This window comes from Xenopus laevis, chromosome 9_10L (assembly GCF_017654675.1).
Source record: "Xenopus laevis strain J_2021 chromosome 9_10L, Xenopus_laevis_v10.1, whole genome shotgun sequence".
Taxonomy (NCBI): domain Eukaryota; kingdom Metazoa; phylum Chordata; class Amphibia; order Anura; family Pipidae; genus Xenopus; species Xenopus laevis.
In genome coordinates, this window is record NC_054387.1 from 77353885 (window position 1) to 77381564 (window position 27680).

A 27680-nucleotide genomic window follows, 5' to 3' on the forward strand; every position below is an offset into this window, starting at 1 on the left:
TTGAGAAAAACACTCAGAATTCTACTTTCCTATGTCTTACTGACAGCGGTGCAGCTCGAATAATGTGAGATGAGGCGGAAATGCCAAGAAAGTTACCAAGGGCAGCAAAAAGCAGGTCCTAGTAACTTTAAGAGACACATTTCCCAATTTAAAACCAGAAATTTGGCTTTTCTACTGCAAGAGAGCCTAACTGAACTCTGCACTAGCGATGCTGCTCCCCCTGGACCACCTCCTGCGCAGGAAAGGTAAGCGTTGGGGGGTGAGCATCTATAACACACAAAAGCTTGAGAAAATATGAAAGCTATGAGAAAATACAAGCAATTTACAAGACTTGTTGTTCTAGATCATGTGAATGGACTTTACAGACTCTTATGGGCATTTGCCTGCAATAGATACAGTATGTGTGCATTGTACTGTAGCTGGCCTGCTAGCATGTGTCATGGTTCGGTACACAAACTCTAGTGAGAGCATGCTCTGTAAAAAAGTAAGTGGTTAGGATCATGTTGGGGTTACCTTACAAAAAAATTGCCAACATCTGTCTCAGGCTTTCATTGCTCTTTAAATCTTAACAAACTATCAATAGCGAATTGCTCCAGAGCAATTCGCATTCCTGTTCTCATAGTTTTGAGAATCTAGTTTCACAAGTCTGTTTTTCATAGCTGTAAGTACACGTGCTATTCTTAGTTGTTTACACAGACTGTTCTCTGGAGTCAGTCCAGGCCCAAAAACTAAATTATAGAGCCTGCTATACCCATGCATTACAGAGCAAAGAATGGCATGTTTATATTCTGTAACAATTACTAGATTCTTCTAGTATATACTGTATAGTACATCTCAGATATCAATCTAGTTGTTGTTGAGCTGAACTACAGCTGTCAAGGATGCTAGAAGTTGTAGTACGACAAACCCAGGAGGGTCATAGGTGATATATCCCTATCCCTATATTTTTGGACTGTCCTCCTGCAATGTTTGTGAATCATTTACCATGGTCCTGTATTCAAACTCTTTAGGCTAGGGCCAAACGACTCATATCTCAGCCTGTGGATTTTGGGGTTAGAATTTGCATTTCACGCTGAAATCCGCCTGCACCCGAGTGGAGGTAATATTTCCATTTGCAGGCAGAAGGGCAGCAGTGGAGGAGCGGGTTCACGGCCTGTGTTTCTCAGCAGGCCAAGATCCGCCTGCCTCGACCCTTTGCCTATTTTGTGACTACGATTTGCTTGATCCTGAAGCATTATTTTGCTACTGGACTTTCCTGTTTTTTGACTTCTGCCTGTTCTCAACTTTGATTTCTGTTATAATAGTATTATCTGTCTAAACAGCTTCCCAACTGGCCATACAGTACATACACAAATGGTTGAAAATGGCCAACCTTCCTGACCAAATCTGGTCATGTATGGCCAGCTTTAATGCAAGTGGATAAAACAATGCCACAGTTTAAAACACTTCAGAACTGAAAAACACTTACTCTCAAAAACAGGACCACTCCTGTCATTGGTTACAGCTTTCTTCAATTTTCTCCCTTTGTTAATATCCGAGAGGAGAGCATTCCTGCTTGATAGCTCTGATCTGTTTAACGAAGGTTTCTCTGTATTTGCCTAAAGGGGTTCAAAAACATTTCAGTTGAATATTGGTTACCAGTATCAGTGACTCTATCGTCAACCAGACAGCATTTTCAGTTGTAAAGAGGCATTACAGAAAAGCTAATACAGGTATGGGACCTGTTATCCAGAATGTTCGGGACCAGGGGTTTTCCAAATAACGGATCTTTCTATAATTTGGACCTTCATACCTTAAGTCTAATAGAAAATCATGTAGACATTACATAAAACCCATAAGCTGGGATTGCTTCCAATAAGGATTAATTATATCTTAGTTTGGATGAAGTACAAGTTACTGTTTTATTATTACAGAGAAAAAGGGAATCATTTTGAAAAACTTGAATTATTTGGACAAAATGGACTTTGTGGGAGATGGCCTTTCCGTCATTAGGAGCATTCTGGATAATTGGTTTCCAGAAAATGGATCCCATACCTGTAATTCCAATTCCACAAAATCCTACAAAATTAAATTAAATAATGAAGACCTCTTGAAACATATGCAAGGGCTACAACTGGATCAGCTTGATTTAGCCCAGGGTAATGGTGGAGAGATCTGCCCAATTTGTATCTTAAGGTGTATGGCCAGCTAAAGCATTTTGGCTATAATCCATATGATTGGATCATCCCAATTTGACTAACTACTTGGATTGCGTAAAGATTGTTTTTGTGGCAATCTGACCATACAAGCTGATCTTTTTCATGTTGGCCAACATACCTGTATGTTAGATTCTTACCTGTGCAAATGTTGGTGGTGGAGGAGGTGGAGGGGGAGGAGGGACAGGCATCTTCACAAAACGTTGCTATTTCTTCTCCAGTACCTGTCAATATAGAAAAATACACTTGCTTTAATATATTTAGAAGTTTTAATTGGTAAACAGTATTTAATGCCTTTCTGACTTAAATGGGATTTTCAACTTTATATTAATTTTTAATGTGTTATAGATGGACCTACCCTACGAAACTCTTCAGTTGACCTTCATTATTTATTTTGTATAGTTTTGCATTATTACATAGATTAGCAAATTAAATCACACATGCTCTCTTGCACCGGAGCGCTGGGGAGCTGTGCTCCCCGGTAAGCGGCTGGGCGGCATGTCGCCCCTAATATTCTGCCGCCCTAGGCCTTGCCACAAATCCAGGCCTGCTTAAGAAGAGTTAACACACACTAAATACTTGCCTGATAGAAACTACCTATACTACTACATGAAAGGACCTGCTGTCAACTGTAAGAAAGGTTTTTGTTGAGCCTTATCTGTTAGATTCACGGTAGTTACACCCTCCATGGAGCTTGCTGAAGACATTGATGGAGGGTGGAAGGTAAAAGCATGTGCAGGACCGCCATTAGAAATCGCAGGGCCCCATACGACAAAATATCCTGGGCCCCTGGGCTGCACCCACCACAAGCCCTACCTACAGGTCCGCCCTCCCCACCTCCACAGGTCCTCCCCCCACCACACAGTAAAAACACAAAAAAATATTGGTGGCTAGGGTTCCCACGTTAATAAAAAATAAAAAGATATTGGTGGTCAGGGCCCCCCATAAAAAACATTTGTGGCCAGGGCCCCCACATTAAAAAATATTGGTGGCTAGGACCCCACATGATAAAAAAATAATTGGTGGCCAAAATTGGTAGCCCGGCCCCCCCCACATTATGTCCCCCCCTGATGGCTGCCCTGTGCATGTGCATCTAGAGGGTGGGGTTGGCTGTGGGGGTGCTTGTCTGGATGGTGCAAGGCAACTGGGGGTGAGCCTGGGTGCAGAATTTGTACAGTTTGAATAGTTAAATCATTATCCTACCAGGACTCTTAGATCAAACCTAATCCCCTAATTTATCTCTCCTCCTCTCAGTGAAAGCCCCCTATGTGGCCATTTAAGGCTAACCCTGTATTTTTATAGAAACACATTTTGATATTGTTATGAAAAAGTTCCAGCATAATTTACATAATATAAATGTGTTAGGGATGCACCGAATCCACTATTTTGGATTCGGCCCGAACCCCCGAATCCTTTGTGAAAGATTCGGCCGAATACCATACCGAACCGAATCCGAACCCTGGTGGGAAGGGGCAAAAAAATTTACTTTCTTGTTTTGTGACGAAAAGTCACGTGATTTCCCTCCCCATCCCTAATTTGCATATGCAAATTAGGATTCGGATTCGGTTCGGCCGGGCAGAAGGATTCAGCCGAATCCGAATCCTGCTGAAAAAGGCAGAATCTTGGCCGAATCCCAAACCGAATCCTGGATTCGGTGCATCCCTAAAATGTGTACACATAAAACATACCAATTACATGCAAATACTGGCTTATACAGAGTGGTGTACCTAGCCACAGGCAACTCCAGGTGCAGAATGTGCACCCGTTCCTACTGAATCACACTCCAGAACACTCCTGGTGTGTGCTCTGAAGAGTTTCCCTCTCTACTGCTGCCTCTGATTTGACTTATGGCGACTCTGGACCCAAGGGAGTGCAAGCCTGGCTAAATCGTACCCCACACCCCCAGCAGATATATCACTGCTAATACAAAAGGTATAGGAGGTCTTCGTATAGCTGGTTGGGTACCCGCGGGTTACCCGCAAAAACCTGTGGTACCCTGCGGGTTGCAGATAGAAGTTCCAGGTGTGGGTATAGACTCGGTCGGTGGTTCTGCGGGTCACGGGTCTTCTCAATAGCGATATTTACGCCTTTTTTCTACTTCTGACGACGTCACTTCCGGTTTACAATGACAGCACTTCCTGTTTTACTCCTTTTTTTCTGATCACAGCTACTTCCAATGATGCCACTTCCGATTTACAATGACAGAACTTCCTGATTCTTCATGGTCAGCAGGTCCGGGTTGCGGATAAGGTACTTGCGTGTTGGGTTGCGGGTCCAAGTGGGTAAGAATGCGAGTCCGGGTTGCGGTTTGCAGGTTGCGCGTACGGGTCCCAAAAAATGGACCCACACAGGACTCTAGGATCTGTAGATTTTGGCACATTCCAAAGGAACTGCTGTAAGATACCATATGCAGTCACTATTTATTGGGCCTGTGGGGGACTATTTTGAATGTCTCTTTTGAATCTCTGGACCTAGCCCAGGTGCATTACTGCAGGGATCAGGAATGTAATTGGACAGACCAGGTGTATAACAAAATGTATTTCTTGATTTACTGGTAATGTTATTGTTGGTATATATATCATTTAGTATTAGGGTGCAGCTTGGAAATAACCTTTTCTATATATAGCTTAAATAGCCGCCCAGAGTAGCTGGCTCATGCAAATACATTTTCAACCTTCAACTTGCCAATGACATTTGCTGTATTATCAAAACACTATTAACTGAATAACATCTGCAGCCTTCACTGGCCATGCAGAACATGAGCATTAGTCTGCCATTGAGCTGTGCCCCCTCTAAATACTATTCTGTGCTCAAACTTCCTGTGGAGTTAAAAAGACATGCTGCAACAGGAAGTGAGTGCTCGCTGCAAAGCCACAGCCATCCTGTTTCTGCATTTCATTCCTTGTACAGCTGCTGTAACCCATCGTGCCCCTGCCCAGGCCTAACAAAAGGCACATTTGTGAGTTGTGACTCTCAACAAGCAGGGAAAACACAGATCTCAGCACAGGCAGTAAAAGTCCATAGGCACACAGATCATGATTGTTTGTACGCAGGATACAAAGGAAATGGTATTTGCATTTAGCTGCTTGACTTTCATCCTTGGCACTCCAACTTCATCTGCTGCGCTAAGCAGATCCTGTAATTCTCCTGCTCATATAAATGTAGATATTTCTGGCGGTGGTCGGAGCTCTGAGCTCTCATATATAAGAAACAGCTTATAACTCATTTTCTTTCTCTTGCTCTGTGCTGCGCCCTTACTGTGCACGAGTCCAACACAGCAGCCTTTAAACTCCACTAAACTAAGCAAGAGGTTCCCACCCAAAAACTATTTTTTACATAATGAAAAGGGATGTTATTCTAAGCAACTTTCCATTATACGTTAATTAAAAAAATTTTTTGAAAGCAGGATTTGTTTATCCTTTTCTCTTTTCTGGTTCTGACTCTTTCCAGCAATGTAGCAAATATCATTTCTTTCATTATGCAGTTTTTTTTGCTGGCAACCCCCTTTTATTACACTACTGATTCATTTAATAATTTATGTAAAATAATCCATAATTTTGGTATATTTTTCCAACTAACTCTGGATATTCTCATGTGACTCTAGGCACTAGGCAGAAGCTGCTTAAAAGAACAGTAACACCAACAAATTAAAGTGATTTTAAGTTATAAAAATATAATGCAGTGTTGCCCTGGTAAGACTGATGTGTTTGCTTCAGAAACACTGCTATAGTTCATATAAACAAGCTGTTGTGTAGCAATGGCAGAAATTGAAAGGCTATATGGCACAGGTTAAATAGTGGATAACAGATAACACCATTATGTTCCACAGAGCTTACTTATCTGCTATATGCTGTGTGATCTGAGCCTTTTCTCCTTTGAATGTCTGCCTACTTTGATACACAGCAGCTTATTTATATAAACAATAGTAGTGTTCCTGAAGCAAACACAGCAGTTTTACCAGTGCAGGGCAACACTGCATTATATTTTTATTACTTTAAAACCTTTCATGTTTCGATTTTACCGTTTCTTTAAGAGTTGCATATCCTGTACCTACTAAAGACTGGTGTAACATTTATGTCAGCAGCACAATGAGACACCTACAACAACCGCTTATAGGCAGCATAGGCTTTTAAAAAGGGGACTGGAAAGGGGCATGTTGGGAGAAGTGAATTTCTACTGATGTCCCACTCATCCCAAAAGTGACCAGAAGGGAGATTTAACTTTAACTCTCATAAAAGGTAATATAAATATGGCACAATATAAAATACTCTCCACAATCAGTGCTGCTTTTGTGCCTAACCTGAATGCTTACAGAGTTTGATTGCAGTAAATTACACCATTATTTTTAACATAAAATCAGGCCTTTTGCGGCGCCCCTAGGCCCTGGTCCTAGCCCCACTGTGATCGCTCATGCACCAGACTATTGGCAAGCTCTGCGACCCTAGTGCTCTGTAGATGCGGCTGGGCGGCATGCCACCCCTGAAATCTTGTCGCCCCCTCTTGTGGCCACAAATCCAGGCCTGTATAAAATACACATAAATATCCTGTAAATAATAAGGTGTTTAGTGATGTCATCAGTTATAATTAGTGCCTAGTGGTGTGATTATAACACATGACTCACTGAAACATGTGCATTATATAGTGAATAAAGTACCCCCTCTTGTAAAATATAAGGATATTATAAGTTACTGAGGAGTTTCATGACCATATAAAAACACGAGGCCGAAGGTAACTTCTAATATCCTGATATTTTGCAACTGGGGGTACTCCATTTATTATAATACACAAGTTTCAGTGAGTTATGTGACAGAAATTACATCAGAACTCACCGTTTATAACTGATGACATCAAAACTCACCATTTATAAGGATATAATTTACAAGATATTCATGGCTTTTGTGTATTATATTACTCTCTGTTAAAGATAAGATAATATTAGAAGTCACCAGGAGATCATTAACCTGTATTAAATGTATATGATTTATATGGACATGGAACTACTCATTGACTTTAATATCCTTATATTTTACAATAGGATGTACAGTATTGCCTGTCTATACTATACTGTGGCAGGGCCCACAACTGCACAGAAGTTAATCCCATTCATTAAAAGTAATTGCATCAATGTGTATTCATTACACCAATTGAGAGCTGCTTTGTTTATTGAGACAGGGAACCATGGAGTTACAGCCGCCCCCAAACCAGCTCCAGGGTTCCCACATCGACTGTGCCAAGAAAATTGGGTTACAAGTTACTCTCACACAAAATTGACATCTACTGGACTGGAAAATTTGCAGCATAATTATGTCTGATTCGCATCAACGTGCGTTATGCATCAGACCTTATTGTGTCAGACGCAACTCCCCCTGGGGACTGCAACAACACTGAAATTCTGCGGGAAAAAAACCTCTATATTGTAGGTAAAAAAACATGGCGACTGCCATCTATAAATAAATGACTCCTTATCTCATTATTTCCTCTTTCAAAACGAGAATCTATCTCTGAAAGGTTTATTTTCATTAACTGTTAAATACGCCTATCAGCATGAGATTGTCATCAGCATGTTCTGCTCTGGTCCCTTCAATATCTGATTTATTAGGTGCTTATCGGCACACTTAGGAGAAATCTTGCCTTCCCAAATACATGCTGTAGTCAGAGTGAGTAAATGCAGAGATGCAACTAGGACTAGGTCAGAGACTAAAATAGTGTGAAATAGAATTAAAAAGAAGTCTTTAATAACTGTTGTTCTTTATTTAAAAGAACAGCTTAGCGTCCAGGTTCTTTTTTAACTGTGCAAAAATTAAATCAGTCTACATCTACTTTAATTGTATTATAGACACATTATAATCCATGTATTAAATCATTGCTGTATCATGCAGAAGATATGCTAAAAGAGGAATCTGTTGAAAAAGAAGTGCCATTCTCTCATAGTGCTTCATTGTGTGCTCCAAAACCTCAGCGCCTGTAGACAGAATGAGGAATGCTGAGATTACCAGGCCTCAGAGAGTTCAATATTTCTCATTTAACAATCCCACCATTCAGCGGCACACACCATAAGCTCTTAAGAGGATAACTAAATACAGCAGAATCTTTCTTTAACCCAAACAGTATTATTCGCAGAACGTTTGTATGAGGCATAAACAAGATGCTTCTACAGTGATTAAAATCGATCTTCACCAAATCATGAGAAATGCTTGCTGTTTTAAAGGGATGATATTCCGATTTTAAAGAAACAAACGATATGTTGTAGGGCTGACAAGCCCCACGATGATTTATTTAGAAGTTTTAAAACCTGAAATCAGTTGTTTTGTATCTCTTGTGTAATGCAAGTAACGGCAAATGACAAAGCTATCAAAAGTAAACCATAAGACTACACTTCAATTCTTCTACAATTCTTACAGAGGTGACAAATAGCAACCCACAAAAGAAGCTCATAGTTCTTAAATATCTCTGGCAGCATGTTGCTTTAAAAGCTGAACAACCAGTTTGAATCCAAGGACAGAACAGAAAATAGGTCGGTGAAATCAGGTTCCAGAAAACACATTGATCACCTCTAATTGATAATGCAAGAACCTAGAAATTATACAATGACAGATCTCTAATTGTAATTCTAGAGGAACGGTTGTTAGAGCCTGTCATCTTTGCAGGATGCTTCTGTCAAAAATTATAGCAGATAAAATTTCTGTTGGTGGACCCTGTCCTGGTAGGTCCTGGGCAAATGCCACCTTGCCCATTTATTAAACGACCCTGCATTCGTTTACTTCTAGCATATTTGACCAGTCTATATCAAGAGCATATTTCTAGATCCTCATTAGTAATCACGCCCAACCAACACAGCATTTTTAGGCAAAATGTCATTCAGGAAAGAGATTAGTCACAGAGCAGCTGTGTGTGTTACTTGCCCTATGTCAAGGCTGTTGTTGGACTGTTCAGTGTGACCAAGCACTAACCAGTGAACAAGATACTCATGTCTGAGCCGTAACCTCAAAATATGTACTATTATAGTTCTCAAACTATGTCGTCACCTCATGTGTCTTTTAATCTAAATCAAACTCACTGCCATCTGGTCTTTTAAAAAAATCAAGGCCCAAACGCAGATCAGTTATAATGAAGTTTGTTCCAAAATGTATTCTGTTTGTTTCCAAACCGTAGAGCAGTGCATGCAGTTATCATACATTGTTTGCCAGCCAATAATACTTTCCATTGTCTTCATTATTAGAAATAAAAAAGGTTATATATTATATTATTTCTGTTTATCTTTCAACACTAGGGAATATATGTGTTAACAGTGCATATTAATAGTCCCAGAGCAGTTACCCATATAAATGTACAGGGCTAGACTGAGACTAAAATGTGGACATGGGACACCAAACATACCACCTAACACTCAAGCACACACATTTATACACAACGCGATATATAAGCATTTCATTTACTGCAGCAGGACCTGCACTAAAAAACTGGTTTCTCACTCAGAACTTGTAAGGCGAATGTTTGGATCAGCTCAGTTTTGCCCAGCACATGGGTATCCATATAAGACAAAGGTTTGACATCTGAGTGCATGTTGTAGTGTATTCTCAGATTAAGACTTACCAGTAATATATCCCTTTACCCACAGCTTGGCTAACTCAGTCAGAGACAGGTTGTGGGTATCAGCAGTTTTCATGGTCACCCCTCACTTCCCACTCCAGAAGCTTTATTCTGCAGCAGGATGTGAGCATATCTAGGAAAATGGGTTCTCCCAAACTGCTGAACAAAGAACAAAAAGCCTTATGCAGCATAATTTAATTTGTGTATTTATATGTAAGTTTTCCCTTTATATCTGTATGAGACACTATACATAATTTTAGCTTTACAATTTCCATAACCTCTGTTGCTGCCAAGAGGCCATTAAAGTACATCTGTACTGCAGTTCACTCCAGGTTAATCAGCAAATTCTTACTAAGGTCAAAACGAGCCGCTCCATACAATCAAGGAACCTGCACGGTAATAGAAGACATATGTTTCCGTGTTCCTCTGCAAATGGCTTCAGCAGCTGGCACAGAATTTAACCACTGTAACCTTCAGATACTTGAGTTTTCTAATCCTCTATACACCCAGTAGCATGATACTGAATCTTTAGCATTGTATTCTTATAACAGGGTTTTATAGGGATATCAGCAAGGCCACCATCAGAAAACAAAGGCCCCTATACTACTTATTTGTTAGGACCAACTCCCTCCAACGGTTATTAGTTCATTGTGTACCCAGGCACCCTAAAGGACGGGCCCTATCAAGTAGAACGAGGCTGCAATTTTGTTACGACCATACATGTCCCAAACTGTTCCGTTCAGAATAGTAAAACAATTCTATCCTATATCAAAAAGCAGCAATCTATAAGTATAATATTTGGGCCATAAGAGAAAAATGAGTCATGGATAGTGGCAGTATTGCAAAATAGAAATAGTTAGTTATAATATAGGCAGACAGGTATTCTTTATTTAGTGTTGGGACCCATAAATGATTCCCATAGAATTTAGCTTGCATCACCATGAACTCCTTCAAGATAATAAAGGCCACATTTACAAAATGCATGTCAGGGTCCAAGCTGTGGAAAAATGGGTGCAAACTGTCATGTTTTTAGATTGCAAGCTCTTTTTGGGCAGAGTCCTCTTTACCTCTAATATGCGTTGTTTCTTTTGTATGTAAATCTATATATACAAATGCCGACACCCATTTATTGTACATTGCTGCAGAATATGTTGTTGCTTTAGTGTTAATAAAATAATAATAATGCATTTCACATTGTTGCTTCTTGCCCTGCACTTTCAAGAACAGACACATTCCTTTGCGTTCCAAAATAAGCGTAAGACCCACGAATATAGTGCTGCAATGAAGGCCTGTACTTACTGGCTGCCCCTTGTGTAAATTGCTATTCGTATAATCATTTTCACACCCACAGATCTGATGATCTAAGTAAAAAGAACCATGAGTAGGCATGACCTGACCATCCTATGCCATACCACACTCATCACTAAAAATATGGCCCCCTCTCAACCCTCTCCACGAACATATGAGGTAAGCAAAGGGGAGAAGGGGATGCAGCAGCTCTGAAAAGCCCAGAAAAATAGAAAGATCCCAAGATTTAATGTATTACAAGTTACAGAGATTGAACCAAGTCTAGTAACCCTTAGTAACTCTTTGCTACCTTATCCCAAATATAAGGATTACGGTTTTATTAAAGCAGCCTGTCCTCACATATTACTTACATTGGGGAATGATGCACTTTATTTTGATCCTTTTTTATATTTTGCACTAACATATTATGCATCAATTACAGAGATCAAGGGGTAAATTTATCAAAGAGTGAAGTTCCGCCACTAGAGTGAAATTCCGCAGCTCTCAATTCATTTTTATGGGATTTTGAAAGGCGTATTTATCAATGGGTGAAAGTGAAAGTTCACCCTTTGATAAATACGCCTATAAAAATCCCATAGAAATGAATGGAGAGTGGCGGAACTTCACTATTAACTTCACTCTTTGATAAATATACCCCTATATGTTTCCTTGCCCCCCAGTGGTGCTTACTTTCAAATTCACAAAAAACACAAAGTAGTGCTGCACACACACTCTCACCGCTCTTTGCAGCGTCGGGTGCCGTCTGTGACCCTGTCTGCCCAGGTCTGGTTCACGTTCAAGAAAATACCTCAGCAGCACGATTATGGTGAGAAAATTGGTACTTTATTCGTGCCTCAAGCTAAGCAACGTTTCGAGCTTTTCCAGCCCTTTATCAAGCTTTCAAATTCACATTTTTACAGGAAGTGATGAACCTTTATTTATGTTTTTGGACTGTATATACAGCAAGTCGAAGGAAACTATACATATAGAAATTGGCTAGACAGGAATCCTTCATTCAGTAGTCAAGTATCTAAACATTTGGGTTGGTCTGAAGTGGCTACAGAGTCAGCTGCTACCTGTACCTGTAACCCTTTATGTGTTTGTAGTAACACCTTCTCCTGGACTCCTTCTTGGGTTCAGAGATTTCCCACATATGCATTGCAGCTGTCTGGGACCAATCACAAACACATTCACTTCGCAAAATCTATGGGGAATCTGTGACCATTGTGGACATCCACCCTCGAGTATATTACACTTTCCTTGTCCTTTAAACAGAAACTAAGATTTTTAATGAATGTAAGCCAGAACTTTAAGCTTATAACATTAACGGCAGGATATGGCTTGTGTGATGTGTTGTGGGTACAACAAGAATGTCAGTTAAAAAAATTACCCAAATAATATTTTTATTTAGATTCTGAAATGAAAGTAGTATAATGAGATGACTGTGGGGGCTGGAAAGTATAAGAATAGAAGGGGAAGTGAAGTTGAGTGAGTTGGTGGGGGCATAAAAAAAGGAGAAGATGAAGAAAATGTTACATGTCTTCAAAAATCGTTACTTTAATATAGTAACATAGTTGCTGAGGTTGAAAAAAACACTCAAACTTGTCAAGTTTAACCTTGCAAAAATCTATTTATATTAACACAGAGGAAGAAAAACACATTTCCCATTGTGTCAATATGCACAAAAGTAATATTAGCATGTTACGCTTTTATATGTTTGGCTACACCTTCCAGCTTTGATACAGTTTGTGAAAAGTCACTAAAGGGGGTAATAAACCTTCCATAAAGCTCTCACTACTGCACTCACCAGTTATTTTAATTTGGTGGACCAGACTTAATTCTACAATTGCTACCTCATCTTGTTGTCATCTGACATGGGAGGATTTGTGTACAATTTTGGCTTGCTTATATTACTCTATAATTAAACATCAAAATGTACAACACATGGTGATTGTATATATTTAATGCCTTCAGTGACAATCAAACGTACAAAGAGCAGGGCCAGAACTTGAGGTAGGCAGAAGAGACACATGCAAAGCTTGTGGGGGGCTAGGAACATACCTAATATGTAGCCTACCCCGAGTCCAGGCCCTTGTCTCTATAACGCCAGCAAGTTGAATAACCCCTGTGTCTCCTGTAACAAGCGCGAGTGGGAGGGGGTGAGTTTGGATTACCTGGGGAGCCCACCTGGCTTGGTCCAATGCTGGCAGGGTGCTATATATAAACCAATAGACAGGACTAAAAAATCCTCTTGTTTTATATGAGCTGTTGCTCTACTAGATCACCAGGTGATATTTTTATCTGGCGAAGACTCTTGCACTTCTTGCCCTGGTCTGTAAATGTCTGTAAATGGCTCCTTATGTGTGTTCTTTGGTGTAATACAAGTGGCAGTTTCCATAGCAGTGTTTCAGTTGATGTGGTACACTGTTGCAATAACTAGGGGTGCACCTAGGTTTGCAGCTGCCCTGCAGCCACCACTGCTGCACACCTTCTCGGCCAGTCAATTGCACCCCCAGCCTTCCGACTGACACTCAATTTCTCTCACCAGCCAGTTGCTCAATTCAGAACTACACCCAAAATCGATGAGCCATATGCATGTGCCTATCCTGCCTACCTCTAGTTCTGGCCCTGAGTGTGGAGACCAGGATGAGGAGAGGCAGACAACCTAACGTAGAGAGTGCTAATATCCAGTTAAAAATTACATGTATCTTTTACATGTACCAGGGATAGCTTGCCTTGCCAAATGGCTGAAATGGCACATGACTTTAGAGGTCTCTCCTTTAGGTATAGGTGTACAAGCACCTCTTACATTAGTTATGCTAAGTGACTGCAAGCATGGGGCAGTAATAACATTGTTTTTTAAAGCTGAGTGAATGCAGAACTTAATGTTCCTCTAACTAATGGCAAGGCTGCATCATCAAATTGCTTTACTGGGCTAAAGTCCAACAGGAACTTCTAAATTTGCAAATGGATTCTCAGAGAAATCAGCCAGGGGAAGTGGTATGCTGATACAGTTGAAAAATAATTTTGAGAAACCCCCCTGAATTAAAAGAGATGTTTGTTTCGTGGAAAGATTCTGTGATTGTGGAGGCAGAGCCATCTATTTCTGTCGGAGAGACAGGTGGTAAAGTGACTCTATACTGTGGTTTCTTTTTCAAACAGAATAAAAATTACACGTTGTTCCAGGGACCCCCAGGAGCTCGCACCATAAAAAAAATAGGAACTTAAAACGTTGTATTATGAGAAGTAATAAATTAATTAAAGGTGTATTTGGAGACCAAGAATCGTGAATGTTGAAAACTGACCTTTAATAGGAAATCATTTTAGTTTGAGCCTTAATATGGTTAGACAAAGTCTGGTAGGGCAGCTACATGGTCTGATGGACCTGATAATGTACAATATGGTACCTTGTATGGATGTTAAATTGCATGATCTCACCCAGTGGCCCACAGGCCGGCCTCTTATAGGCTTTGGTATGTTCATGCATAGAATCTGACTGAAGATATGTTATGAAAACATTCCTCCTTGTGTTTACACAATCTAAATAATGAGCCAACAATGCACATGTGATACAATGATATGTAAACCTATACATTTCATGACTATAAACACCAAGCACACACTTATAAATGGAAAGCAGCTGAAAGGAGTTATTTGCAGGCATTATTATCCAGTTATAATGCACTGACCAAACCACTGGCTGCCTATGCACATGCCGCACTGTCTATATCCCTGTCTCCTCTAAACTGGATTTAGATAATTTTTCTATTGCACCATTCTCAAGTCTTATTGTTGTAAAAAAGGAACTAACTCCAACTAACAACCAAATCTCTGTTTACTATATAAATGCACATTTGTATCTGATCTTTGCTTTCCTGTTCAATGATTTCATAAACAGGTACTGTGGATGTGAGGAGGAGGAGGCAAAATTCTGGTTAAAATAATAGAAATCTGGCTATAGTTTCCTAACAGGAAAAATAGTAGGCAGAGCAGTTTATCATAAAATCCTTGTTTTACGTAAATGGCTGCACTGGGGTGCGCACAGCCAATAGTTTTCTGATCATTTTGGTGGCAAGGCTAGCATTTTCCATAGATCACCAGTGTTATTTTTTTCTGATTATTGTGGACTCATAGTGGCCAAAAGGAGGCCGTAAGATGTAATGTGGCTACATGTTGCTGACACTGAAAATTAGCTGTTTGATCAGCCGTTGTGGGTAACCTCTCTCTCTCTCTCTCTCTCTGTCTCTCTCTGTCTCTCTCTGTCTCTCTCTCTCTCTCTCTCTCTCTCTATATATATATACTGTATATTAGAACCGGTATGGTTATTTGTCTCTGCAGCATTTTTACAAGGACACTAACAAAGAGTAATGTAATAATCAGTACTAAATTTGCAATGGGTCCTACAACCCATAGTAGCCAATCAGAAGGCAGTCTTTACAGACTGGCTGTGATGGATAACTAGGTTAGAAAACATTGAGCACATTTTGCATCTAGCTTTGATTGTGGGCAAATTCCAAAGGGTAATGGCATACTGGGTGGTTTCCTACTGTTTTGTCACTCCTCTGTTAGAGGAGGGCAAACTACTAGAAATAGTAAAGCTCATTTCCCAAAATTGTTCATTTACATGATACTAAATAGCTACTAGTTTACAGATCATTGGGTTCATACAGATGCAGCATTGGTTGCCATTATATTTAATTCTATGTTTCCAGTACAGTGGTTCTTTAGCCTGCCCAGTATCATCTGATCACCAGCAAACAGATGCGAATAATTAAAAAAAACTATAAAAGATACAAATGAAAAATTTGCTAAGAACAGGACATTCTAAAACATACTCAAAGTTAACCCAAAGGTGAATTGCCTTTTTAACAGGTGTGACCATTATTAGTACAACCACCAAAAGAGGTATCCTCAGCCCCACCCTACTGTTCATCCCCTGTGCTACTCTCAGATAATTTCCCTTCTACGGAGGTACACACCGCAATAATTTATTCTCTAATCCACTCTGAACTTCAAGAACAAATCAGTACTCCTTTGGTCTCATTACTTGTTTATTATAAGTCAAGGTTCTACAAGAAATGTTCCCATCTCATGGTCTCCTCAAATAATAACAGAAGAAAAGCATAATAAATATTACATAGGCTTATTAATGAACGGTGATCACTCATACATCTTAAAAAGCTAAGCATTATATACAATGGCCTATGTATTTATTACTTGGCCTAGGACACTAAAGGATAAAAGATTAGGCAGGGTGGTTATATTCACACTGGCCTAGGTTATAGTAGTAAAGTAGGTTTGGCGAGTTTACAATAATGAGCATATTCTTGACTAGGGTGGTGCAGGGGGAGACATGGGAAATAGATCAAACATGGTGCATCGCCCTAGAAGAGAATACCCTTTTCTTCATTGGGAGATGCCCACCATATCGCCACCACAGAGTTTTTAAGCTTTATTTCTCCTGTAAAAAATACTTAATTTCCTCTTCCTATAATATTTTATCCTTGTTATCAATACTGATATAACATTTTGTTTCCTCCATTAGAGCTCCGAATTAACAGAACCCACACTGCAGATGGGGAAAACAATAGTATTTTTTTAAGAATTGCCCCCTCCCCTCAAGTAGATCCCCATTGTGTAGATCCCCACTCTGATCTTGCAGGGTCTGCTACCCCCAGATAATTTACAGTAACTGAATTCAGTTATTTCAGGACTAACACACTAGAGCAGTGGTCCCCAACCAGTGGCTTGTGAGCTACATGTTGCTCTCCAACCCCGTGGATGTTGCTCACAGTGGCCACAAAGCAGGTGCTTATTTTTGATTTCCAGGCTTGGAGGCAAACTTTGGAGGCATAAAAACAAGGTGTACTGCCAAACAGAGCCTCCTATAGGCTGCCAGTCTACATTAAGGGCTACCAATGATCAATCACAGCCCAAAATTGGCACCTCCAGGAACTTTTTTCAATGCTTGTGTTGCTCTTCAACTCTTTTTTACATTTGAATGTGGCTCATGGGTAAAAAAAGGTTGGGGATCCCTGCACTAGAGCAACAGGAATGAAAGACAGTAAGAAATATATATTTCTAGCAGAATCCTTAGCCAAAATAGTCTAAAACTGATATACTGCTGACCCCTGATAAAAGCTCTGCAGGACTGAATGGCTCCCAGCCTCAGTCCAGTTCAGCCCAGCACACTGACATTTTTATTGGTTCTGCTTTAAAGGGGTGGTTCACCTTCACACAACTAGTTGTTTTCAGACAGATCACCAGAAATAACGACTTTTTCCAATGACTTTCTATTTTCTATGTGTGACCGTTTTTCTAATATTGAAGTGTAAAGTGTCTTTTTTCACCTTATGAAGCAGCTCTGGGAGGGGGGGTCGCCGACCCTGTAAACTGTTCTAAATGGATACATTTAGTTTATTTCTTATCTTTGTCCCTGCTGAGCAGAATCTCTGGGTTTCATTACAGGCAGCTGTTAGAAATGGTACAATAATTGCTAATACTCCAGAGATGCTGCTGAGAAATGTATCAACTAAATGTTGCAAAATTGCAGTTTAGAGTCTGCACCTGAATTACTGAGCTGCCAGACTCAAACACCAGAGACAGGGACATTCAACTTTAAACTTAGATTTTGGATAAACAGTAAAAAAAATAATAATGAAAAGTAATTGAAAAAAGTCTTTATTTCTGGGGAATAATCTAAAAACAACTGAATTGAAAAAAGTGTTTAGAAGGTGAACAACCCATTTAAAGAAAGTCTGATCATACTGGGGTGGCTTTAATTTCCTGTAAGTTATTTGTTTTCCTCTTCTCAAAATTTTTCATCTCTATTAGGTCTCGGTGCAGAAACCACATTTTCGCTTCATTTTTATAAACCATCTAGCTGTCATGCTGTACTGTAAGATTTATAATAAATAAGGATTCTCTTTAAAGGAATGCCAGTAAGAGAAAGCACTAACCTGAGTTGATTCAACAAGACTCTTAACACGATATAGGTTCCTCTTAAATCATGCAAGGAGTTCATTTCCTGTAAAAGTTGCAAATGACAAACTTCCTCCTCACTTCACCTTATTCTTCTTTTTTTCATGATAATGTGCTGTACTGGGACACACTTTAACGCTTTCACTTCACTCTAACCATTTCCTTTTACGTGCAAAAATATATAGATAACTAAGCTTCAGTAAAGTTAAGCTTCTTCCTGAAAGGGCAACTAAAGCATTAAAATGATTTACTACCCAGGGTCATATTTAAAAGCATGTTACGCAGTCCATTGAAGGCTCACTCAAAGGCAGCACATTTGGCCTTGAAAGAGAACACCCGTGCTGCTAGTGGCTGAAATATCAGGCATTTAAAGCCCCCACTGTCAACCAATGCTTCATACCTGATTGAATGTCTTTCAAATCTGTTCCTATGTGCATACACTACTGGATACCTAAGTGAATTTGATTTGTTTCTTGACCTTGATCCAAGAGCTGTACTTAGGTCCAATGCTTCCCCATGCACCGACCCTCTGCTCACCCCTTTCTCTAAGTAAACAGTTCTGCCCTTTACCCTCAGCTTCACTTGCTGGTTTTAGCCACAAGTATCCAGTTGCAGGCTAGGGAGATTAGCACAGACCCTTGACTGCATATATTGTAAATATGGCCCTGCTTGATTCTGGACAATGACTGGACTTTGAGTGAAGCCTGTTTTGTTAATGCCAGTCCTACCTGTTCTCCAGTGCCTCCTTCCCTTACACTCAGACAGCATGCAGATACAGTGGATGGGGCCTGAAATATTTGGGTTTTGCTGGAGGGTGATACAGTTATGCCACTGATGGCATACACTACTCTGCTTTTTAGGGATATTTTGTTAGGTAGGGGGAATGGGATCCTATCGTGTATACATCACTTCCCTTCGTATATGAATGGAGCAGTCCATTTTAAAATAATCAGAAACCAAAAAGCGACTCCTCCCCTATTAAAGCTTTGCTTAGTAATGCTTAAACTCTAACCCTGCTACGATAAAGGCCGGGATGGATCTACGTGTACACAGCAGAGGTATGTGCCTCAGGCACAGGTGGGTGGTAGGGGGCACAATAAAGTGGAAGAAATTTACAGGTCAAACCAACTGCAGCGGGTGGAGTCGAGGTGGGGGTTGAGTCGAGACATGTCTAATTTAAGACAAAGACAAGCAGCAATTACATCAGCCTGTAATGGGGTATTTTTTGCAAATGTATTTTTTTCCCATAAATGTCATTAGTTTACCAGAATGCATATTAAGTCCCAAAGGACACCATATTAATCATAAATGGAAGTGAACACAAGTACCATTATGTGTAGGAAGATGGGTTGGAGGTTTCACAATAACAAGTATAAATCTTTATTGTTCAGTATCAGTAAATATTTATAACTGATGAAGAAAAAATGCTGTTAAAGATTGACATCATCCAGGGGATACCCTATGGGATCCCTTTTCTTTACAGTGTATTGTGTAACACAAACTAAAAAATGCATTGCATTTTCTGCTAATAATTTTTTTTTTTACCATCCACCCATCCTTTTTTGACCATCACATCATCACAAAATCAATGTTGTCACTATAAAATGAATTCTGTTAACACAAAAGTTTTACCAAAACAAAAAAATCCTGTAAACAAAAAGAACATTTTTACAATCACAAAAATAAACATAATTATTCTTTAGCAGTTACAATAAAATATACTCAGCAACCTTCGTGAGTTTGTTGCACTAGGTGGAGATTTGCCTAGTGTGATATGACGAGGGGAGAAAATATTTACTGAATAGGTTGATGTTCCAGCTGCAAATAGTAATCTTAATTAGACAGACAATATTCTATCTCCATATGTAATTAAAGGCACTACTAAATAGCAGTAACCAATAATCAATATAGCAACCAATAAGATGTCTGCTTTTAAACATGTGACCAGTAAATTCTAATTGCTGATTGATTGCTATGGGTTACTGCTCCTGGGCAATGTTACATAACCCCCTATGTATGTGTTTTTATATGATTATCTTTCTTTGCATAGACAATAATATGCAGTGCATGCAGAATTTGCCATTTTGTTTTTCAACTAGTGAACTGTGTTCCCCCACCCCAGAATTCCATTGTAACTATGTCCACCAAAAGTGCAATTAATGATTCAGAATCACTAAAAGGAACAAAAACGATCATCATGTGGCAAAGCTTTGGGGCTGGGATGATTTTATACCCCTCAATTGCCTGATATAGCATATAAGGCTGCAATGCATAAAAGGAAACCTGTACAAATCAAGTCAGGTACTGGTAGGTGTTAAGTACAAGAGAGTGAGTGCAAGCTCTGAGAACTGATATCTGAAACTGTCTTAGGTAATTTATAAAAACTCTTGGGACAGAGGATTACAACCAGAGATTGTGTCTGTGTATTAAGTGTACCTCTTACCTCTTGTCTATTTTATACATATAAGATACTATGGTATTTGTTGTTCATATTTTGCTGATTAGGATAACTCAGTTACTTCAGCTATCCATTGCTATATACAGAAACCCCTATGTTTCTGCATGCACATGTAAAATGACTTATGTCGATGATGAACAATCTCCTTCCTGTGTGAGAACCAGGAGGGGAAGTTGCAGTGCAACCAGCTTGCTACAGAATCATGGGTGCAATGCAAACCACGCTCCATTTTCTCTGCTTTGATGTCAGGCCTGGACTGGTAATCTATATATTCTGGCAAATGCCAGTAAGATGTTTCTGTACCTGAAATACCAGGGCATATTTGCTATAAACTCATACCTCGCAACTGTCCCTTTTTCTGAGGGACAGCCCCTCTTTTGACAGGTCAACCCGCAGTCCCTCATTTGTACTGGAAAGTCCCTCTTTTCTCTGCAATGAACAGCCAGAAAAAGAAACAAAGTTTCTCACTTAATTGGCTTTTAGCAGAGAGCCCAGAACAGCTAACAGGTGCAAATAAGATACTTTGTAACAATTTTGAGACACAAAAACACAGTTTAGATAAGGAGAAATATTTTCAAACTTTCATAACCTGCCAAATTTTGTAAAACAAACATGGTAATTAGGGGGTGTGGCCACAGAAAGGGGTGTGGTCAAAAAATTGCTGCGCTATGTGCGGAAAAAAATTTTTTGTCCCTCTTTTTACTTCCAAATTGTTGGGAGGTAGGATTAACTAACAGTTAATAAAAGGAACACTACCGTTTTTAAATAGTGGCATGCGTGTCTGCTCCATAAGAACAGAAAAATTATATGTAGTCACGAAAAAGGTTTCAAAACAATTATCCATTGGCCTCAACACATTAAAACCCCAGTCCAAGGGTTGCTACAATCTCGAGACTCCAAATACGTGTAAGATACCTGGTGGTAATGAATGCATTAGCAAAAATAAATATAAAGTTAAAAAATTCTTTTTTAGGACATAGTAGCCTAACGTGCTTCGTGGCAAGCAGGCACAACATAGCCTGAACCAATTTGTGTAAGCAGCATTATATTTTTTCTACACCAACTTTGGTGTTCTCTTTGGTCACTGTTCCCCTTCCTGCATCCTATATGAATGCGTATGCCTAGATAACACATTTGCTAACATGTTTAAAAGAGGAAGTTGAAGTTCCACATTATATTTCATTAATATTTAAAAAATGTAATCACTAATCCCTGCACCGGGGTGAGGAAGGATGAGTGATCATGTCTCATGAACTCTCAGGGTTAGTTTAGATATCAGCAATAATAAGCAATGGTAGCTGTCATGTTTTGTGGGTAAGGAGGATGTTTATCTGTGGGAGTTCTAAGGGAAAGACTTTGTTTTCAAGTTTCAATGAAAAGAGCTAAAAATTATTTTCAGGCTGTATTGACACATTTCATTTAGATCGTTTATATGGCCAAAAGTTAAAAGAAGCTTGTATATTAAGCCATTTATTTGATGTAGATATTCAGTTAGCAGTAATATGCAGGGAATAACTCCTACCCTATAAGGCTATTAGTCTTCAAGGAATCTCATGACCATATAAAAGTAGATTCTATTTAAGTGGTCCCCTAACTACCTGGAGCCCAAGAAACAAGGAACTCAAAGTGGATAGAGTGATGAACAGATGGGCAGAGATGAGATAGACAAAAAGATAGATAGATAGATGATAGATAGATAGATAGATAGATAGATAGATAGATAGATAGATAGATAGATCTAGAGTTAGGCCCATACATCTTTGGACAGAGAAAACTTTTTTCTTATTTTGGTTCTGTACATTACCACAATGAATTTTAAATTAAACAACTCAGATGCAGTTGAACTGCAGACTTTCAGCTTTAATTCAGTGGGTTGAACAAAAAGATTGCATTAAAATGTGACGAACTAAAGCCTATTTTTAACACAATCACTTCATTTTAGGGGCTCAAAAGTAATTGGACCATTGACTCAAAGGCTATTTCATGGGCAGGTGTGGGCAATTACTTCATTATGTCATTATCAATAAAGCAGATAAAAGCCCTGGAGTTGATTTAAGGGGGGTGCTTGTATGTGGAAGCCATCCTTAAGCTGTAAAAACAGAAACATCCCATCCGAGAAATTGCTACAATATTAGGAGTGGCAAAATCTACAGTTCAGTACATCTGAAAAAGAAAGAAAGCACTTGTGAACTCAGCAACGCAAAAGACCTGGACGTCCATGGAAGACAACAGTCCATGAAACCCCTTCACAACAACCAAACAAGTGAACAGCACTCTCCAGGAGGTAGGTGTATCGATATTCAAGTCTACCATAAAGAGAAGACTGCATGAAAGTAAATACAGAGGGTGCACTGCAAGGTGCAAGCCACTCGTAAGCATCAAGAATAGAAAGGCTAGATTGGACAAAGAAGTGGAATATTCTTGAATAGCCTAGTCAGTCACCTGATCTGAACCCAATTGAGCTGCATTTCACTTGTTGAAGACTAAACTTCGGACAGAAAGGCCCACAAACAAGCAGCAACTGCAAGCCGCTGCCGTAAAGGCCTGGCAGAGCATTAAAAAGGAGGAAACCCAGAATCTGGTGATGTCCATGAGTTCAAGACTGCAGGCTGTCATTGCCAGCAAAGGGTTTTCAACCAAGTATTAGAAATGAACATTTTATTTTGGATAGATAGATAGATAGATGATGGATAGATAAATAGATAGATAGAGATAGATAAATGATTGATTGATAGATAGATAGGTGGAGGCCTTTTTACTAATTTTCAAGGTTGAGGGGGAAAAAGTGACAAAATTAGAGTGACTTTTTTTCTGGAACGCTACAAAATATTCCCACACAAGTTTTTTCACAGAAAAAAAAAAGTTGTGCACCATCGAGAATAACATTATTCCATTCATTTTAATGAGGATAAACGACTCAAAAGTTTTTTTTAATGAACTGGGAAAATCAATAAATAAAATTCTTAGAGACAATATCATTGACTTCTATTGATCCTTTCCAGCTTTTACTTTTTGAGTTTTTTTCCGAATGACTTTTATAATAAACTTTTAATAAACACCGACTATTCAAGGTTCCGAAGAATATTCTTGAGTATATTTGTGTTGGAGTTTTTCTCGAATTGTAAAAAAACAAAGGCAAACTAGAATTTTGATAAACTGGTCCCATAGATGCAGTTTAGATTCCATGTAATGATTTATAGAGGTCTATTTAGCAAATTTTTAATTTGTGTAGTTTTACTAAACTCACATTTTAAAAAAATGTCAATGTCTACTTATTTCTTAATATTTCTGAATATAAAAAGAATGGGAACAAATAAGAATATGAAAAACCTCGAAATCATCGTTTACTCCAATTTTTTTTGTGAGTTTACAAGCGAAAAAAAACTTTGAAAAACTCTAAAACCTTGAAGTAACTAAATATTTTACATTTTGCTAAGAACAGCTCCCTTTGACATCTGCATGGCCTTGGCAGCTTTAAAATGGTTAAAGATGAGATTTTTTGTGGTTTTTATGCGTAAAAAATATTTAAAAAATTTGTGTCTTAAAACATGCAAAATATTTAGCAATAAAAGTTCCAACTTATCACCCAATAGTATCTAGTAGTGACAAGTTTAAGGCTACTAAACTTTCTAGTTGTTTTATACTTATCCCTACTACATAAATACAGACAGACTGACAGATAAGCAAATAGCTGGCTCACCTTGGGTACAAGCTCCAATTTATGTCCCACATCTGGTCACCCCCCCCCTTTGTTCTTAAGTAGTTAAAAATTGTATACACAAAAGTTGGTCCAATATCCAGAAAGCACTGAATTATGTGATAGCCATCTGCACATTTTAAGCAAAATAATTCTAATTTTTAAAATTGTTTCTTTATTCTGTGATACCTTGTACTTAATTCATACTAAAATAAATTAATCCTTATTGGAGGCAAAACAATTATTTTTAGTAGATATAAGTTATGGTGGTCCAAATTTAGGAAAGAACCCTTATCCTCACTCAGTTCTGACCTTTGAAAAAATTTAGCAGTCAGTTCTCCTTAGGAACAGTAACACCAAAAAATTAAAGTGTTTTAAATGAATGACGCTTGCTTCAGAAATACGACTATAGTTTATATAAAACTGGATCCCATTGAATACTATACAGCTTGTCTATAATCTGCTGTGTATCCTGTGCCTTTTCTCCTGTTTCAGGTCTAAAGAGGCCCCGATTTGTGGAAAGGCCACCTAGGCCCGGGCCTAGGGCGGCAGGATTTTAGGGGAGTGGCATGCTGCCCAACCACACCCACATTTGTTCAAAAACACTGGGGATGCGCTGGAGAGACAATAATTTTTTTAATTTCCCGTGCGCCAATCCCCATTGCTCCTGTCCCCCTGGAGGCGACAGGAGTGACGAACGGTAGTGGGCCTAGTGGCGCCCACTATGTAAATCCGGCCCTGGGTCTAAAATGGCTTTGCTTGTTTTTATAAACTATAATAGAGTTTTTAAAGCAAAAAAGGCAGTTTTACCAGTGCAGAACAACAGTACACATTTTCATTACTTTAAGACACTTTCATTTTTTTGGTGTTACTATTACTTTAAGTTTGTAAAGCAGCTGTCTTCTGCTACATTGTTCCATTTGTTAGAAACAGTTGTGTAGAGAGTAGAAAAAGGATCGCCAGATGCTGCCTTTAATACATTTACCAAATAACTACACCAAAACCTAAAAAACTGTTTAGGATTAATTGTATATAGATGATGGATTGTAAAATGTCTCCCACCTAACACAATTTTAAATGTAATTGCAACCCCCCTCCCCATGCAGCAGCAATGATGCTGGAATTGTGGGGGAAAAGCTGCATTCTGGGTAAAAAACAAAGAATTCCAAAAGCAGTGCCCAGCAGTACAAACCCTGTTCTGCTTGCAGTTCATGGGACCTGTGTGCAGGGAAGGTTTACGGCACAGATGTTATCCCTGCTCCATATGCATTTCCACTCGCTGCCAAGGTCAACATTCCTCCATAAAGGGGAAGTTGTTTATTTAATTGCAAGTGCTGTTTGTGTTCTATACAGCTCGGCAGTCAGATAACATTTTATAGGTTTTCTTAGCACAGTTGGATAGATAATGATAATAACCAGTTGGAAGTATAAATATTTCCTGTAGAAGCACATTCATGCATCAATTGTATGTATTTCTATGAATATTCAGGACAGAAGTTTCCAAATCTCAGTTTAAACATCAGGCTGGACTTCCAGTCTTATTCAGGTTTACCTGCACCTACGGCAGGCAGTGCAGCAACGACTCTGGGCACAAGTGCTTAGGGAATGAGCACGAAGGCTAGGGCCACACACTGCCCTGCTGCTCCTCTTCTGCTGAGCTTTCTGCACCTCAAATCATTACCTCTGCTTGGGTGCAGGCAGGTGCGGCGGATTTTGGCGCAAAATGCAAAATCTCACGTTTTGGTGCTGAAATCCGTTGCGTCTGCAGCTGAGCGGAGGTAATGATTCCAGGTGCAGGCAGCACAGCAGACGAGAAGCAGTGTGTTTCTCCGCAGTCCAAGATCAGTGTAATGTGGCCCAAGTCAAGTTCTCTGGGGTCCATAAGATAAATTTTAACAAGTGTCAATAAGTCCATTGCCAGGATGTGCCTCCACTGCCAGCAGGCTAGGGAAAAGGCTTTCGCCTCCCTTCCACTCTCTGCACTGGGTTTTTATTACAGGGCTCTAGTGTTCATATTTAGCTCTAATAGCAGGGATGCAACTACCTCTACAACCTGTACTGGATCTAAGAGGGTCCCATGGGCACGACTAGGTTACACTTCTCTTTAAATGAATATACACAATAGAAGTACTCTTTTAAAAACTTTTAATCGCCTGTAAACTATATGACTTATAAAATAGATTATAGTTATAGAACACAACTATTGAAGGGATGATTCACCTTTTAATTACATTTTTAGTATGTTATAGAATGGCTAATTCTAAGCAATTGGTCTTCATTATTTATTTTGTATAGTTTTTGAATTATTTGCCCTTTTCTTCTGACTCTTTCCAGCTTTCAAATCGGGGGCCACTGACCCCATCTACAGGACAAATGCTCTGTAAGACTACGCATTTATAGTAGTTGCTTCTTTTTAAAACTCATCTTTCTATTCAGACCCTCTCTTTTTCATATTCCAGTCTTTTATTCAAGTCATGCATGGTTGCTAGGATAATTTTGACCCTAGCAACTGGATGGATAAAATTGCAAAATGTACAGCTGCTGAATAAAAAGCTAAATAACTCAAAAACCACACATAATGAAAAATTATAACCAACTGCAGATGTTCTCAGAACATCCATCTCTACATCATACTAAACGTACATTTAAAGGTGAACAACCCCTTTAAATTACACTTACCTAAAAACACAAGCAATTAAAATTATTCCTAAGTTTAAGTAAATCTGTTTATCCAAAACTGCTGTATGTTTTGAGGCATAAATACATGATAAAAGTGTCCCTTTACCAAGTGCCTATTCATTCCTTAATATCCCACAACCCAATCCAAATCAAATATTCCATCATATTGTTTCACGGGTACATTTCCAAATGTTTCTCTGTTTACTGTTACAAATTCCACGCAACGTCATTGTTTTCTGGAAGAAGTTTGATTTCATGCAGTCATATGACTTGTATCTATAGTCAAATATCAGCAAGGAAGCTATACTGTACAGAGGCTCTGATAGGACCAGACAGTGGAAGTTACTAGGGAAGACTCTGCTATATTACACGGTATTACTTGTGACGCAAGTAGGTCTGTTCAGGAGAAGAGAAATTGCAAAATAAAAGGAGCAACGCAACAAGAAATGTAAATATAACATGCTGCATAAAATGAGCCAGAATGCAGTCAAAGCTACACTATATGACACATAGCTGAACAAAGGGAAATGATTAGGCTATATAAACAAATACTGTATGGATTTTGCTTCAGCTTGATGGTAGGGTAATTGTTCTTAGAATATTGTAGGTGTAGCCTTAAAGTGATACTGTCACTAAAAATGTTCTTTTAGGGGTAACTCATTGGTACAAGAAACAAATCATTATATCCAAAATACGTTCCCAAGAACTGGAATACCTTCACGGTCGCCCCCCAGGAGTCAACGCACTAATAGGCTTCTGACATCTTATTTAAGGTAAACAATATTAGCCTGTT

At 39.1% G+C, this 27680-nt stretch overlaps 1 protein-coding gene across 3 annotated transcripts in view; it reads right to left on the reverse strand.

Annotated features, from left to right (window-relative positions):
- wipf1.L (WAS/WASL interacting protein family member 1 L homeolog) overlaps positions 1 to 27680 on the reverse strand; it is a 37374-nt gene that overhangs the window by 8451 nt on the left and 1243 nt on the right. For 2 of the 3 annotated variants that reach the window (XM_018235927.2, XM_018235928.2), the window contains exons 2-3: positions 2336 to 2419; positions 1469 to 1598 (exon numbers count right to left, since the gene is read on the reverse strand). In XM_018235927.2, coding sequence (XP_018091416.1) covers positions 1469 to 1598; positions 2336 to 2386 — 181 coding nt within the window. In that variant the 5' untranslated portion in view covers positions 2387 to 2419. Of the gene's footprint in view, positions 1 to 1468; positions 1599 to 2335; positions 2420 to 18031; positions 18183 to 27680 lie in introns of those variants that run through there. The other variant, XM_041576251.1, reaches the window with a different exon arrangement.